Source organism: Lepidochelys kempii, chromosome 6, assembly GCF_965140285.1.
Source record: "Lepidochelys kempii isolate rLepKem1 chromosome 6, rLepKem1.hap1, whole genome shotgun sequence".
Classification (NCBI taxonomy): domain Eukaryota; kingdom Metazoa; phylum Chordata; order Testudines; family Cheloniidae; genus Lepidochelys; species Lepidochelys kempii.
Window position 1 is genome coordinate 2,375,685 of NC_136385.1, and position 17,298 is coordinate 2,392,982.

A 17,298-nucleotide genomic window follows, 5' to 3' on the forward strand; every position below is an offset into this window, starting at 1 on the left:
CGCAGCTCCGGGCACAGTCTCACGCCGGGGCTTTCGGGCGCGGTTCTATTCGGGTTGCCGCGCTTCCCAAAGAGGCTGAAATGCAGCCAGCTCTGGGGTTGGGGCCGCTTGGTACCAGCTGCATGGAACGCAGCCCGGGACCAGCTGGCCCGGCACTGAGATGCAGCCACTGCCGGGGCAGGGCAGCTGGGGGCCAGCCACAGGGCAACGCCCCATGGGACCAGCTCGACGGGCACGGAGATGGAGCCACCCCTGGGGTGGAGCCCGTTGCGGCGAACAGCCGGCAGCTGGGTAAGGGGCAGGCTGAACCCGGAGCCTTTCAACCTCTTTGGCTAGTTTCCCTGGCCCCCTTTGTCGCTAGGATCCGCCTGGGGAACGGCTCACGCCATCAGCGCTGGGAATCCTGCCCTCCATGTCCCTTCCAGCGACCCACACGCACACTGCTCCTGCCCCCCCACGCACAAATCCTGCCTCCTTGCCCCAGGGCTAGTGCTGGCCACCCTGCGGAGACCATGGAGCACCTGGGATCTCCTGCCTCCCTGTAACCCATGCACTTAAGGAAGCACGTATCAGTGGGGGTTAGACCCTGGGGGCCAGGACTCCTGGGTTCTCTCCCCAGCTCTGGGAGGGGAGTGGGGTCCAGTGGGTTAGAGCTGGGAGCCAGGACTCCTGGGTTCTCTCCCTGGCTCAGAGAAGGGTTGAGTGGTTAGAGTGGGGGGCTGGGAGCCAGGACTCCTGGGTTCTCTCCCTGGCTCAGAGAGGGGAGTGGGGTCTACTGGGTTAGAGCTGGGAGCCAGGACTCCTGGTTCTCTCCCCAGCTCGGGGAAGGGAATGGAGTCTAGTGGGTTACAGAAGGGGGTGCTGGGAGCCAGGACTCCTGGGTTCTCTCCCCAACTCTGGGAGGGGAGTGGGGTCTACTGGGTTAGAGCTGGGAGCCAGGACTCCTGGGTTCTCTCCCTGGCTCAGAGAGGGGTCTAGTGGTTGGGGGGCTGAGGGGGGCAGCTGGGAGCCAGGATTCCTGGGTTCCATTCCCAGTTCTGCCACAAACAGCCTTACTGGGCCACTTCATTTCTCTGATCTTGTTTCCCCAGCTGTAAAGCAGAACAATCCTGCTTTCAGACTACGAGCTCTTCGGGGGCAGGGACTGCCTCTGATTGGGTCCATGCAGCACCCAGCCCAACGTGGCCCCCCCGATCTCAGCCAGGGGGGTTGGGCAGCCCCCCAGCCCGGCAGGGCACAGCGCCCGGCGCTCCGGGGCCCCAGTCTCAGGGGTGGCCTCAAGCAATCCTTCAGACACCGCGCTTCGGGATTTTTTAAAATCATTTATCTAAAGTTTAAATGCCGAAAGTGTTACAATAAAAAACACAACCGCTTGGAGAGAAACACCCACACACACACGCAACTGGCTCCAGTGAACTGGGACCCAGGCTAGGGACCAACTCCTGGGCTAAAACACTTCTGAGGCGCACTTGCAAAACCCCTGCAGAAATAGCCAGCCTAGAGCGGCCGATGGGGCTGCAAGAAGCCTGTTCGGGGGCTTAGTTCCCCAGCCCTCTAGCCATGGTATTTTGGCTGTAAACAGCCTTGCAGGACCCCAATTTACACCCCCCGCCCCATCCCCCTAACCACAGAGTCCCAGCTGTCCGGGGCCTCGTAGGATCTCAACTCCCATTCTTCCGCTCCCGGCATTTCGGCGGCGAAAAGCCCACGTTCCCCTCCCTCAAACCCCGGTGTCTGGGCTGCAAAGGCTGGGGCAGAACGCGAAAGCCCCCAACTGAGCCTGCCAGGGTCCTGGCCGGCTCATTTTCGAGGTAGGCGCGCCGTGATGCCCGATCTCCCAGGAGAGGACTGGGGACGCTGCTGGGGAGAGTCGACCCCATGGCCCTGCCCCTCCCCAGCACAACAAAACTGCCTCCATCCTACAGCCCCGGCCCGCTCTGCCCCCTGTGGGCTTAGGCCAGTAATGCCCCAGGGACAGAGAGGAACACAACGGACCAGTCAAAACTGGGGCTCTCCGGGGAGGCAGCAACCGGGCAATACGGGGGGTGTACGCAAAGGCTCCAGCTTCCTCCTTTCCCTGGGGGGTGTTCAACCCCCACTACACCCCTTCCCCCAAACCCCCCCCCGCCCCTCCCCGCACCTCCTGCATGCCGCAGAACAGCTGATCGCAGCGGGCGGGAGGCGCTGGGAGGGAAGGGCAGGACTTGATCGGCCGGGCTGCGGGAGGCGTTGGGGAGCTGGCTGCCGGTGGGTGCTAAGCACCCACTAAATTTTTTCCGTGGGTGCTCCAGGGCACCTACGTGTGTGCGGATCGGGTAAAGCACCTGCTTCCGGGGGCCCGGATTTGATTCTCTGCTCCACCACTGAGCCCCTGGGGGAATTTGAGAAGACTGGGGATTAGATGACAGCAGGTCGTGGGACTGGATAAAACAGGAAAATGAAAGAGATTGGGGATTAGATTAGACACAGAGCGGGAATTAGATTAGATATGCACTGGGGATTAGGAGAGTGGATCAGAAAACGGATTTTCCGTTCCTTGGAAAACGTTGAGACTTTTTTTCACCCCAAAATTGCAACATTTTTTGCAAACTAAACAGTTAATTTGGGGTTAAAATGTTTCACTTTGGTTCATTCAAAACATTTAGGAATTTCTTTGGTTTTTGGTATAAAATAAATCAGCAAAACGAAAAGTGGTTTGTGAACAAAATATTGAAACGTGTGACAGTTTCAAATAAAATAAACAAAATGGAATTGACATGATACCATTTGCGGGGGGGGATCCGGTGTTGTCAAAACGGCTTTTTTTAACATGAAAACCAGTTGTTTTGATAAAAAAAGTTCTGAGCATCTTTTAGGGATTAGATTTGATAATGAGATTAGATTAGGCAGGTAAAAAGGAGACGAGACTGTATTAGACCCAAAGTGGGGGATAAATTAGGTAGATAAAAAAGAGAATAGATATTACACGAGACACTGAGTGGGGATTAGATTAGACAGGTTTAAACAATGAGAATGGGGATTGTATTCGAAAAGTAAAGAGGGGACTGGAGATTAGATTCAATGCAGAGTGGGGACCAGAGTAAACTGGTGGAATTAAGTTGGACAAATAATGGACTTTTCAGTTCTTTGCAAAAGAATAATAAGAAGACAAATTTGGGGTCAAAGAGGAAAGGCAATTTTTAAAAACGTCTGGCAAATCAAAAAGGGAAAAAGATCTGTTTCCAGTCAAACTAAATATTTTGAGCTGTTTTTTACATTTTCCCTATTTTAAAACTTAAGTTACAGGCAAATTTCTGTATGACCAGCCGCTTCCAAGAGAAAACGCCACACTTCTGAAAGCGCCAGAACAAAAGGTTTCTACTGTTTTCTGGTTTTTATTTTTTTTTCCCATGATATTAAATTTGGAATTGAAAATATGAAAAACGTTTCAGCCCTAAGGTGTCAATTTTTTTTATTTTCCTTGGAGTTTTTTGGCTGGTTTTTCAACCAAAACAATTCAGCAAAACCAAGGACAACTCTTTGAAAGGTTTCGGGTACACCAAATTTGCGGGGGTTTGTAGTTGAAAATGTCACTCACCTCTAAATGGAAGTGGCGAAAAAGGCTAATGTCATCTGGGGTGTATTAACGGGGCGTATTTCAGCTGGAGTAGCGTGTCCAATTCCAGATGCCATGTTACGAAAGATGTGGAGAAATCAGACAGAGTCCAGAGGAAAGAAACAAAAGTGATCGAAGGTTTAGAAACCTGACCTATGCGGAAAGGTTAAAAAACCGGCATGGTTAGTCTAGAGAAAAGAAGACAGAGGGGGGACCGGAGAACAGTCTTCAAAGATGTTGAGAGCAGTTACAATGAGGACAGTGGTCAATTGTTCTCCGTGTTTACTGAAGGGAATGTAAATTAGATTTACACAAGAAGAGATACCATCCAAACGGCTAACAGGATTTAGGCTCCTGAATCCCACAGCGATCCAGGCCATTAGGATCCTAAACCCTACTGACTTCTGGCAAAATTTGTGCTCCTAAAGACCTAGATCCTGGTCGGAGTCAGGTGTTTAAATAGCTGTAAGGATCTGGATCCTATGCCTAAATCAGCGGGCGAGCAAGGCGGGAATTATGGGAGGGGATGAGAAATCAGAGTTAGAGGAGGGAGACAGAGGTAGGAGTGAGGAGAAGGGAAATGACAGGGGACTGACGCAGCAGGATGATGATTCACATCCCATGGGATCAAGCCCGGGCTAAGTCCTCCACACTGTGGCGTGGGCGGGGATCAAACCGAGGCCTCAGGAGCTCTGGCCCATTCCACCCAGGGCGGGGAGTCCCCAGGCAGCTCGGCTTAGTAAGAGTCAGGGACGGGTGAGCCACGCTCATGCTCCAGGGCAACTCAGAGGGGTCAGGAAGGAAATCAACACACACCCACACTGCAATGCAGCACCCCCTGGTGGCGCTCTGGGACGTCGGGGCCAGCACTGATTCCCAGGGCCCAGCGCCCCCTAGTGAGCCCCTGCCCCGCAGCACAGTGCCTGCTAGAGTAGGGTCAAGCTCTCCCAGCCATTCGGGGAGCCCTCCTGACTCCGCCTAACTGTACATGAGACCTGACAGGACAGCAGGTAAAACCAGCGACGGGACCCAGGCGATCGGGAGGGGGAAGTGTCTACTTGCTTGCCCCATCGAGACCCTGATGCGCAGCCGGTCCTGACCCCAGGGGGAAGGGAAGAGGGGAGTTGGTCCTGGCCCCACCCTCACTCCCCATGGGGAGGGGAGGCACAAGGGAGCTGAGATCTCAGCCTCAGGCGTCCTGGAGGTCGGGAATGTCGGAGAGGATCATGGGAGAGCCCAGCTGCAGCTCCTGCTGGAGGGACTCCATATCAGCGGGGTTCATCCGATGGACCTCGAGCCAGTCAGCCAGCAGGGAGGCCGAGAGAGGGGCCGAATCGCCCTGGCTGGTGGGGAGGAAGAAGACAAAGAGAGAGATCAGACAGACGGACGTCGGGCCAGGCCGGGTGAGAACCCCGAGCGCTCTCCCAGTGGGACCCTGGGAAGGACTCGAACCCGTGACCCAGTGTTGCTGCAGAGCTTCATGGAAGTTGTCGCTCCGGGGCCTTAGCCTGACTACATCTCCCACGATGCCGCAGGATCTCCCTTCTGGCTGAGCATCTGTAAGGTCCGAGCTGAGTCTCGGTCTGGTTCTTCGATTGGTTCGGTTGAACTCGTTTGGCAAGGTGTAAACCAGCTCAGGTGGTGGGCTCAGTTCCCCCTAAGCCGCGCGGCCACAGGGGCCGGGACTGGAGAGGAGAGAGGCGGGGGCGTGCAGGGCTGTGGGGAGTCCTCTCTCTCCGCCGCAGCCCCGGGGCAGCCTGCACCCCAAACCCCTCATCCCCAGCCCCACCCCAGAGCCCGCACCTCCTGCCGGAGCCCTCACCCCCCCCCGGACCCCAACCCTCTGCCCCAGACCTGAGACCCCTCCGCACCCCGAACCCCTCATCCCTGGCCCCACCCCACAGCCCTCACCCCCAGGGAGATCTCTTACCCCCCGATCACCAACACTCTGCTCTAGCCCTGAGCCCCCTCCTGCACCCCAAACCCTGCATTCCCGGCCCCACCCCAGAGCCCATACCCCCAGCCAGAGCCCTCACCCCCACACACCCTAGCCCTCTGCCCTAGCCCTGAGACCCCTCCGCACCCCGAACCCCTCATCCCTGGCCCCACCCCACAGCCCTCACCCCTGCACCCCAACCCTCTGCCTGAACCGCTCCCACACCCCAAACTCATCCCCAGCCCCACCCCAGAGCCTGCACCGCCCCAACCCTCTGCCCCAGCCCTGAGCCCTCTCCCCCACCCCAAACCCCTCATCCCTCACCCCAACCCTCTGCCCCAGCCCTGAGACCCCTCCCGCACCCCTCATCCCCGGTCCCACCCCAAAGACTGTACCCCCCGGCCAGAGCCCTCACCCCCCCACATACCCCACCCCTCTGGCCAAGCCCTGAGCCCCCTCCTGCACCCCAAACCGCTCATCCCCGACCCCAGAACCCACACCCCTCTGCACCCCAACCCTCTGCCCCAGCCCTGAGCCCCCTCCCTCTCCGAACCCCATCCGACCTCACCTCCATATTGGTGCACCTATCAAAACTCATTCCGCACATGGACGTCAAAAATTCGAGGGAACCTTGGCGGTGGGTATGACTGGGTAAAAGAATTGTTTTGGAACGGGCTGGTGAAAAACACTGGTTTGCCGTACCTTCGTAAAACGACTGGTTACGATACAGCTAAGCAAGACTCAAGTTTCACTATATAAACTGGGCTCCAAAAGGAAGCTCTTGGATACGCCAGGATACAGCCCCAGATCAGAGCTGCCGGACCTCAACACCCAGCAGGCAGAAGGTGGAGTCCCCGGATGACCTGATCCTGACTGGCCACCGGGAAAAGTCCGCCTGCCTTATGGGGAGTGGTGAGCATTGTGTGCTTGGCGGATGTAATATATTCTGGTCTGGTAGCTGTTAATATATGGAGGATAAGGGTATTACTGTGTGAGGCTCCTTCACTGGTAAAAGACCCCGCAAACCTGCAGAAGAGTACGCCCTGGCCCCCTAGGAACTGGGTATGGGTGGCCCTGAGCCTTAGGAACTGGGTATGGGTGGCCCTGCTCCCCTAGGAACTGGGTATGGGTGGCCCTGAGCCCTAAGGACTGGATAGGGATAGGTGGCTTTTGCCCAGAGCCCTAGGAACTGGGAAAGGGTGGGTGCCCTACAGTGTGCGGGTAACACATCATGGGAGAGCATATCTTCTTGCTATGAGCAGGACTCCCCAGCTAGACTACATCTCCCATGATGCACAACAGCCAGGGACTCCCATGGTGCACCGCCTCCCTCCTCAGATTGGGGAATCATGGTGCACTGTGGGAGATGCAGTCCAGTGAGGGAGCCCATCTCAGAAGGCAGAAGGAAATAACCCAGCCACTATTCCCAGGATGCACTGGAGCAGGTCAGCCAAAGGGGAAAACCACGGTGCATCATGGGAGATGTAGTCTAACCGGAGTGCCTGACCTATAGAAAGCATGAGGCACCAGAAGAACCCCCATGAGTGGACCTAATGGATCAGCGCAGGGGAAGGGCTGGGAGCCAGGACTCCTGGGTTCTCTCCCCGGCTCTGGGAAGGCAGTGGGATCTAGTGGTTAGCGCAGTGGGGAGCTGTCCCTGCTGTGCGACACTCTCACCTGTCCCTGTTCTCCCCCACCATGTCGAAGGACTGATTCAGGAACTCCTCCAGATCAAAGCCCACGCCGTAGCCTGCCCCGCTGCCCTTGGGGGTCACCGAGAAGACGGGCGGCAGGAGATCCTCCACCTGCGATGGCAGCGAGACACAGTGAGCGTGGCACCCCCCAGGCCCATCTCGCCCGTCCCCACCCGGGGCAGGATCCTCCCGACCAGCTGCTCCCCGGCACAGAGGGAGATGCCCCATCCGGGCCCACCTCACTGGATCAGTGCTGGCGCCCCCTAGGGGGGAAAGGCCCCGTTACCTGCGACTTGGAAAGCTGCTGCGTGACCATGGTGATGTCAGGCGACTCCGGGGGGGCGGTTTCCAGCGACGTGGCCATAGCGATCGGGTGCTGGCCGGGCCCTTTGACTCCTCCCACTGCCGGAGCCGGAGCCCTCTTCCCCATCTCCTGCAGGAAGATGGCCGGATCCAACCCCACGCCCTCCCTGCCTGGTGTCACAAGGCTGCCTACGGTGCGGACTGATGGCCCCTCTTGCGGCTGTGTCCCGCTAGGAGTCGTCGGGGCTTCCCCAGGTGCTGGCCTCCCGGCCACGGACCAGTTCTCTGGGCACTGGACACCGGGCCATGCACTGATCCCCGCCAGGCCAAAGGGGGCCTGGAAGATCTGACCCGGGGTGTATTTGACACTCAGGAGGCACTCGGGTTTAGCCAGAGCTTTGTGGCAAGCTGAGGGGGCCACCAGAACCGGAGGGAAGGGGCCGGGCGGGGCCGGGAAGTACTGGACAATGTTGGGGGCCGAGGCGTGGGCTGGATCCGCAACTATTGGCAGTACGGTGAGTTTGGAGCTGCCTCCGGCTGGTGCCTTCTCAGGGAAGCTCAAGAAATCTGATGTGGCCGGGACGTGACCAGCTGGCGTGGCTGGGAGGTGGCCAACGGCACCCGGTGGAACGTGACCAGCAGGGGTGGCTGGGAGGCGGCCAGTGGCTTCCGATGGAATGTGGCCAGCAGGAGTGGATGGGAGGTGACCAGCAGCTCCTGGCAGAACGTGGCCAGCAGGGGTGGCTGGAAGGTGGCTAGCGGCTCCCGGTTGAAGGTGGCCAGCAGGGGTGGCTGGAAGGTGGCCAGCGGCTCCCGGTTGAAGGTGGCCAGCAGGGGTGGCTGGAAGGTGGCCAGCGGCTCCCGGTTGAAGGTGGCCAGCAGGGGTGGCTGGGAGGTGGCCAGCAGCTCCCAGTGGAACATGGCCAGCAGGCGTGGTTGGAAGGTGGCCAGCAGGTGCAGCTGGAAGGTGGCCAGCGGCTCCCGGTTGAAGGTGGCCAGCAGGAGTGGCTGGGAGGTGGCCAGTGGCTCCTGGTCGAAGGTGGCCCGCAGGGGTGGCTGGGAGGTGGCCAGCAGCTCCCAGTGGAACATGGCCAGCAGGCGTGGTTGGAAGGCAGCCGGCAGATGCAGCTGGAAGGTGGCCGGCAGCTCCCGGTGGAACGTGACCAGCAGGCGTGGCTGGGAGGTGGCCAGTAGGTGCAGCTGGAAGGTGGCCAGCGGCTCCCGGTGGAACGTGACCAGTGGCTCCCGGTGGAACGTGGCCGGCAGGCGCGGCTGGGCCGTGGTCCGTGGGCCCGTTGTGAGCCAGTTTCTGGTGGTTCCGGTCAATCATCTTGGTCCATCGCTCCAGGAGGCTGCGGTCGTTCTCGCTCAGCACTAGCCCGCGCAGCACGTCCCCACGCCGCAGCTCCTTCCGCTCCTTCTCCTTCTGCTTCTTCTCCCGCTCCTTGGCCCGCTCCTGGCGCCGCTTCCGCTTCTCCTCCCGCTCCCGCTGCCGCTCCTGGGCCGTCACCGGCTTCCGCACGTCCTGGGGCTCCAGCACGGAGCACTGGGTGTCTGGGAACAAAGCAGAGAGGAGTCAGCTCACTCCCGACCCCTGCTAGCCCAGCCCTGCCCCCCCCAAGCTCTGCCAGTGCCCCTCCCTCCTAACCCGCAGCCCCCTGCTGTCCAAGGCAAGGCAGAGACGGGAAGAAACCAGCAAGAGAACACTAAACAATGTCTCGCACAACCTCCTCCTAAACAAACTAGGGAAACACAGCCTAGATGGAGCTCCTGTAAGGTGGGTACAAAACTGGATGGAAAATGGTTCCCAGAGAGTAGTTATCAGTGGTTCACGGTCAGGCTGGAAGGGCATAACGAGTGGGGTCCCGCAGGGATCAGTTCTGGGCCCGGTTCTGTTCAATATCTTCCTCAATGATTTAGATAATGGCATAGCGAGTACACGTATAAAGTTTGCGGACGATACCAAACTGGGAGGTTGCAAGCGCTTTGGAGGATAGGATTAAAATTCAAAATGCTCTGGACAAACTGGAGAAATGGTCTGAAGCCAATAGGATGGAATTCAATAAGGACAAATGCAAAGGACTCCACTTAGGAAGGAAAAATCAGTCGCACGCACACCGAATGGGAAATGACGGCCTGGGAAGGAGGACTGCAGACAGGGATCTGCAGGTCAGAGCGGATCACAAGCTAAGTATGAGTCAACAGTGTCACACTGTTGCAAAAAAAAGCAAACATCCTTCTGGGCTGTATCAGCAGGAGCGTTGTCAGCAAGACACGAGCAGTAATTCTTCCGCTCTACTCCGCGCGGAAATGGAATCAGCTGGAGTACTGTGTGCAGTTCTGGGCGCCACATTTCAGGAAGGATGTGGACAAATTGGAGAGAGTCCAGAGAAGAGCAACAAAAATGATTCAAGGTCTGGAAAACATGAGCTGTGAGGGAAAAACTGGGTTTGTTGAGTCTACAGGAGAGAAGACTGAGAGGGGGCATAAGAACAGTTTTCAAGGTTGTTACAAGGAGGAGGATGAAAAATTGTTCTCGTTAACCTCTGAGGATAGAATAAGACACAATGGGCTTAATTGCAGCAAGGATGGTTTAGGTTGGACATCAGGAAAAACTTCCTACCTGTCAGGGTGGTTAAGCCCTGGAATCAATCGCCTAGGGAGGTTGTGGAATCTCCCTCATTGGGGATTTTTAAGAGCAGGTTGGACAGACACCTGTCAGGGATGGTCTAGATAATACTTAGCCCTGCCATGAGTGCAGGGGACTGGACTAGATGACCTCTCGAGGTCACTTCCGGTCCTACACATCTCCGATTCTATGAAAATCAGAAATAGAACCCAGGAGTCCTGGCTCCCAGCCCTCCCCGCTCTAACCACTAGAGCCCACTCCCCACCCAGAGAGAAGAGAACCCAGGACTCCTGGCTCCCAGCCCCCGTGCTCTAACCATTAGACCCCACTCCCCACCCACAGAGGAGGAGAGAACCCAGGCATCACGGCCTTTCACCTTTGTTCTTATTGCGCAGAGCCGACTTCAGCAGGGCGGCCTTGAGCGCTGCCTTGGTGTCGTCCGAGATGGCCCCCTCCCTCTTCGGCGGCGCTGCCTCCGGCTCAGCCTTTACCTCAGCCGGCCCCTCGGGCTGCGGGGGAGCCCCGGGCGAGGTCAGGTCAATAGTCTCCGGAGGGTACGGGACTTCCCCGGGGGCTGGCGACTCCATGGCATAGTCTCCCCCGGTGGATCCGGCGCTGGGCATGTCCACGTCCTGGCAGCGCAAGGGGGGGGCGGGGGCGGGGGCGGCGGCCGGCCGGAGGGCGGGCTTGAAACTTATCTGCCGGCGGATCCCTTCGCGGCGCGCGTGGAAGTCGCGGATCTCGGCCACGATGGCCTCCTTGATGCGCTCCTTGGTGAGGACCTGCTTGTCGAAGTCGAAATCGAAGGCGGGCACGCAGTCGGGCTCGTCGTCCGGGTCGTGGTACTTGGCCACGAAGGGGTGCTTGAGGGCCTCGGCCACGGCGATCCGCTCCCGGGGGTCGAAGTGCAGCATCTTGGCCAGCAGCGCCAGGGCCGAGCGGTCGGCCTGCTGGTAGAGGTTCTCCCAGGGCACCGGCTGGCGGGAGGGCAGGCTCTGGATGTAGGCACGCACCCGGTCGGCCCCGATGGCGTGGATCACCTTGGCGGACGGGGTGCCCAGAACCGTCATGATCAGCTGCAGCTGGTGGATGTAATTCTTCCCGGGAAAGAGCTGCTTGCGGCCCAGCATCTCGGCGAAGATGCAGCCGACGGACCACATGTCGATGGCCTGCGTGTATTCGTGGAGGGAGAGCATGAGTTCCGGGGCTCGGTACCACCGCGTGGCCACGTATTCAGTCATGAAGTATTTGTACTCGTCCGGCTTGGTGCACAGCCCCCGGGCCATGCCGAAATCACCGATCTTCAGCTCGCAGTTCTCGTTGATGAGCAGGTTGCTGGGCTTGAGGTCGCGGTGGATGACATTGGCCGAGTGGATGTATTTGAGGCCCCGGAGCAGCTGGTAGAGGAAGTATCGGACGTGTTCCAGCGTGAGGGGCTGGGAGGAGTGGATGATCTGGTGAAGGTCACTCTCCATCAGGTCTAGCACCACGTACCTGCCGGAGCATGGGGAGGTCAGCGGGGAGAGGACCCAGAAGTCCTGACTCCCAGCCCCCACCCCTGCTAACTCACTAAACTCCCCTCCCTATAGAACCCAGAGGTCCGGACTCCGAGGCCTCCCTGCTCTAACCCACTAGACCCCAGTTCCTTCCCAGAACCAGGGAGAGAACCCAGGAGTCTACCTCCCAGCCCCCCGACTCCCCTCCCAGAGCTGGGGGGTATAGAATCATACAATATCAGGGTTGGAAGGGACCTCAGGAGGTCATCTAGTCCAACCCCCTGCTCAAAGCAGGGCCAATCCACAATTTTTGCCCCAGATCCCTAAATGGCCCCCTCAAGGATTGAATTCACAATCCTGGGTTTAGCTGGCCAATGCTCAAACCCCTGAGCTATCCCTCCCCACAGGTTGGTGTCCTGGCTACCAACCCCACCTAGCTCTACCCACTAGACCCCACTCTCTTCCCATAGCTGGAGATAGACCCCAGGAGTCACAGAATCATAGGACTGGAAGGGACCTCAGGAGGTCATCTAGTCCAGTCCCCTGCACTCATGGCAGGACTGACTATTATCTAGACCATCCCTGACAGGTGTCTGTCCAACCTGCTCTTAAAAATCCCCAATGATGGAGATTCCACAACCTCCCTAGGCAAGTTATTCCAGGGCTTAACCACCCTGACAGGTAGGAAGTTCTTCCTCATGTCCAAGCTTCAATTTAAGCCCATTGCTTCTCGTCCTAGCCTCAAAGGTTAAGGAGATCACTTTTTCTTCCTCCTCCTTGTAACAACCTTTTACACACTTGAAAACTGTTCTCACGTCCCCTCTCAGTCTTCTCTTCTCCAGACTAAACAAACCCAGTTCTTTCATTCTTCCCTCACAGCTCATGGTTTCTAGACCTTGAATCGTTTCTGTTGCTCTTCTCTGGACTTTCTCCAATTTGTCCACATCTTTCCTGAAATGTGACGCCCAGAACCTGACCCAATACTCCAGCTGAGGCCTAATCAGTGCTGAGCAGAACAGAAGAATTACTTCTTGTGTCTTGCTTACAACACTCCTGCTAATACATCCCAGAAGGATGTTTGCTTTTTTTGCCACAGCTTTACACTGTTGACTCATATTTAGCTTGTGATCCACTCTGACCCCCAGATCCCTGTCCGCAGTCCTCCTTCCTAGGCAGTCATTTCCCATTCTGTGCGTGTGCAACTGATTGTTCGTTCGTAAGTGGAATACACTGAATTTCATCCTATTTACTTCAGACCATTTCTCCAGTTTGTCCAGAGCCTGTCTGGATTTTAATCCTATCCTCCAAAGCACTTGCAACCTCTCCCAGGTTGGTATCATCTGCAAACTTTACACGTGTACTCTCTATGCCATGATCTAAATCACTGAGGAAGATATTGAACAGAACCAGACTCAGAACCGATCCCTGTGGGACCCCACTCGTTATTCCTTTCCAACATGACTGAACCACTGATAACTACTCTCTGGGAATCGTTTTCCAGCCAGTTTTGCACCCACCTTACAGTAGCTCCATCTAGGTTGCATTTCCCTAGTTTGTTTATGAGAAGGTCATGGGAGACAGTATCAAAAGCTTTACTAAAGTCAAGATATACCATGTCTACTGCTTTCCCCCCATCCACAAGGCTTGTTACCCTGTCAAAGAAAGCTAGCAGGTTGGTTTGACATTACTTGTTCCTGACAAATCCTTGCTCACTGTTACCTATCACCTTATTATCTTCTAGATGTTTGCAAATTGATTGCTTAATTATTTGTTCCATTATCTTTCCGGGTACACAAGTTAAGATGACTGGTTTGTAATTCCCCAGGTTTTATAGATGGCCACTATATTTGCCCTTTTCTAGTCTTCTGGAATCTCACCCCTCTTCCATGACTTCTCAAAGATAATCGCTAATGGCTCAGATATCTCCTCAGTCAGCTCCTTGAGTAGTCTAGGATGCATTTCATCAGGCCCTGGTGATTTGAAGACATCTAACTTGTCTAAGTAATTTTTAACTTCCTCTTTTCCTATTTTAGCCTCTGTCCTACCTCATTTTCACAGGCATTCACTACGTTAGACGTCCAATCGCCACCAACCTTCATGGTGAAAACTGAAACAAAGAGGTCATTAAGCACCTCTGCCATTTCCACATTTTCTGTTATTACTTTTCCCCCCTCACTGAGTAATGGGCCTACCCTGTCCTTGGTCTTCCTCTTGCTTCAAATGTATTTTTAGAATGTTTTCTTGTTATCCTTTATGTCTCTAGCTAGTTTGATCTTGTTTTGTGCCTTGGCCTTTCTAATTTTGTCTCTACATGCTTGTGTTATTTGTTTATATTCATCCTTTGTAATTTGACAGAGTTTCCACTTTTTGTAGAACTCTTTTTTTTTTTATGTTTAGATCACTCGAAGATCTCCTGGTTAACCCAGGGTGGTCTCTTGCCATACTTCCTATCTTTCCTAAGCAGCGGGATAGTTTGTTCTTGTGCCCTTAATAATGTCTCCTTGAAAAACTGCCGGCTGTTTTCAATTGTTTTTCCCCTTAGACTTGCTTCCCATGGGATCTTACCTACCAACTCCCTGAGTTTGCTAACGTCTGCCTTCTTGAAATCCAGTGTCTTATTGTGCTGTTCTCCCGCCTACCCTTCCTTAGAAATCATGAACTTTTATCATTTCATGATCACTTTCACCCAAGCTGCCTTCCACTTTCAAATTCTCAACCAACTCCTCCCTATTTGTCAAAATCAAATCTAGAACAGCCTCCCCCCTAGTAGCTTTCTCCACCGTCTGAAATAAAAAATGGTCTCCAATACATTCCAAGAACTTGTTGGATAATCTGTGCCCTGCGGTGTTATTTTCCCCACAGATGTCTGGGTGGTTGAAGTCCCCCGTCACCACCAAGTCCTGGACTTTGTATGATTTTGTTAGCTGTTTAAAAGAAGCCTCATCTGTCTCTTCTTCCTGGTTAGGTGGTCTGTAGTAGACCCCAACCATGACATCAGCCTTGGTTTTACCCCTTTTATCCTTACGCAGAGACTTTCAACAAGTCTGTCTCTTATTTCTATCTCAGTCTCAGTCCAAGTGTATGCATTTTTAATATATAAGGCAACACCTCCTCCCGTTTTTCCCTGCCTGTCCTTCCTGAGTAAGCTGTACCCATCTATACCAATGTTCCAGTCGTGCGTATTATCCCACCAGGTCTCTGTAATGCCAACTAGGTCATAGTTGTATTTATTTTCCAGCATTTCGAGTTCTTCCTTCGTATTCCCCATACTTCTGGCTACCAACCCCACCTACTTCTACCCACTAGACCCCACTCTCCTTCCAAAGCCAGGGTCAGAACCCAGGAGTCCTGCCTCCCAGCCCCCCCACCCCGTTCTAACCACTAGACCCCACTCCCCTCCCAGGGCTGGGGATAGGACCCAGGCGTCCGGGCGGGCGCTCACACGGATTTGAAGTCGTCATAGGGCACGGCGGGTTTCAGGATGTCTTTGATGGCGATGATGTTGTCGTGCTTGAAGTGTTTGAGGATCTTGAGCTCGCGGAGGGTGCGCTTGGCGTTCATCACCACATCGAAGGCGTTGGGGATCTTCTTGATCGCCACCTGCTGGCCTGGAGGCAAACAGCACAGGGAGAGTCAGAGCAGAGACACCATCCCCTGCGCAGCCCTCCCCTATGGATCCCGGGAGTCCTGGCTCCCTGCCCCCCGCGCTGAGCCCCCAGACCTAACTCCCCTCCCAGAACTTAGGAGAGAACCCAGGAGTCCTGGCTCCCAGCCCCCACCACCCACTAGACCCCACGCCCCTCCCAGGAGTGGGGATGGGACCCAGGCGTCCGAGCTGACCTGTGGATCTGCGGCGGGCAGAGCTGACCACGCCGTAGGCTCCGGTGCCGATGGTCTCGATGACCTCGTACTCGTCCCCCACCTCGAAGGTGACGTCCAGGGAGCGGGCCTTGAGGATGGCCAGGTTCTTGGCCGCGACGGTGGCCCGGTGGGCCGGCTCCCGCTTGCCCCGATCCTCGGCCTCCTCCTCTTCCTCCTTCCGCGGCTCCGCCATGGCACCTGCTCCCCTGCCGAGGGAGGGCGGGCGGGGAGATCAAAGAGAGAACCCAGGAGTCCGGGGACGGCGGGGGGGCCCAGCAGGGGAGGCGGGGACGAGTCACCCCGTAGCTCCAGGGGAGAGAACCCAGGAGTCCGGGGACGGGGGGGGGCCCAGCAGGGGAGGCGGGGACGAGTCACCCCGTAGCTCCAGGGGAGAGAACCCAGGAGTCCGGGGACGGGGGGGGCGGGGCAGGGAACAGCATGAGGGGGGGGCCGGGAGGGGGCAGGAAATGGGGGGCGCGGGGAAGGCGGGGCCTCAACCGGCCATGGCGGGGGAGGGGAAGAGGCAGGACCAGGAGGGGGCGGGGCTTTGGGGGCAGGGGGCGGGGCCGGGTAGGGAGGGGCGGGGCCTCGGGGACAGGGGGCGGGGCCGGACGGGGAGGGGCGGGGCCTCTATCCCTTATGGGGCGGGGGCCTCTGCAGGGGGCGGGGCTCGGGCGGCGCCTCTCTCCCATATGGGGAGGAGCCAACGGCCCCCCCAGGGGGGCGGGGTCTCCGCAAGGGGCGGGGCAGCGGGGAGTCCCCAGCGGGGCGGGGCCTCGCGGTCCCTCTCACCGGCTCGCGCCCGGGGCCCTGCCAGCCCCGGGCTGGTTCCCTCTCGGGTCCGCCGCTCCCTGCTCCGTCCTCGAGTGCCCGGATGTCGCCGCTCCCGCCCAATCACACTGGAGGCCGGGGCGGGGCCCTCAGAAGCGCGCAGGTGTTCGGCGGGACCAAGTCCCGCCCCCTCCTGGTAGAGGGGCCAATCGGCGGCGGGTCCCGTGACTATCAGCCAATCAGACTGGAGGGGGCGCGACCTCGCCCGAGAGGAGCGCTTTCTGCGAGCAATTCCCGCCCCTACAAAGATTCGGCAAATCAGAGGTTAGTTCAGTGAGAATGCAGCCAATCAGAGAGCGACGGACGCGAGGCCAATCCCTGCGCACGGCAACGGCGTTATGTTCCTCAAAGTCCCGCCTTCTAGCAGAGTTTGACCAATCACAGGGAGGATGCGGGCAGTTTCCAGCCAATCAGAAAATGGGAAGCTCAGGCAGAGGCAGGTGGAGCTGTGTTCTTCCCTAAATCCCGCCCTCTCTCAACGATTGGCCAATCAAGAGACGGCTATATGGACAAACCAGCCAGTCAGAAAGAGAAAATTGATCCTTTCCACGGCTCGCCTACTTCAGGAATTCAACCAATCAGCGATTAATTCCTCATTAATCCTGTCCAATCAGAGCGCAACAATGGAAGGGGGGGGATTTAAAGGGCCAACCAGCGTTTTATGGATGAAAAAAATTAAAGGGCCAGTGACCGTGGGAACAGCTCTGGGAGGGGAGTGGGGGCTGGTGGGTTAGAGCAGGCGGGGCTGGGAGCCCGGACTCCTGGGTTCTCTCCCCAGCTCTGGGAGGGGAGTGGGGGCTGGTGGGTTAGAGCAGGCGGGGCTGGGAGCCCGGACTCCTGGGTTCTCTCCCCAGCTCTGGGAGGGGAGTGGGGGCTGGTGGGTTAGAGCAGGGGGGGCTGGGAGCCCGGACTCCTGGGTTCTCTCCCCAGCTCTGCGAGGGGAGTGGGGGCTG

General features: G+C 57.1%; 1 protein-coding gene across 3 annotated transcripts; it reads right to left on the reverse strand.

Moving 5' to 3' along the window:
* Positions 1-1,302: 1,302 nt before the first annotated feature.
* On the reverse strand, positions 1,303-16,498 carry MAPK7 (mitogen-activated protein kinase 7). 3 transcript variants are annotated; one of them, XM_078853084.1, is made up of 7 exons: positions 16,307-16,498; positions 15,494-15,712; positions 15,096-15,261; positions 10,534-11,651; positions 7,512-9,082; positions 7,209-7,336; positions 1,303-4,938 (listed from the first exon to the last, which is right to left on the reverse strand). In XM_078853084.1, the coding sequence occupies exons 2-7, from the start codon at positions 15,705-15,707 to the stop codon at positions 4,785-4,787; spliced, it is 3,351 nt and encodes a 1,116-aa protein (XP_078709210.1). In that variant the 5' UTR covers positions 15,708-15,712; positions 16,307-16,498; the 3' UTR covers positions 1,303-4,784. The 3 variants fall into 3 exon arrangements, with proteins under 3 accessions (XP_078709210.1, XP_078709211.1, XP_078709212.1); XM_078853085.1 differs by having other exon boundaries at positions 15,494-15,720; positions 16,307-16,388; XM_078853086.1 differs by lacking the exons at positions 15,494-15,712; positions 16,307-16,498 and having other exon boundaries at positions 15,098-15,202.
* Between the last annotated feature and the right edge of the window lie 800 nt (positions 16,499-17,298).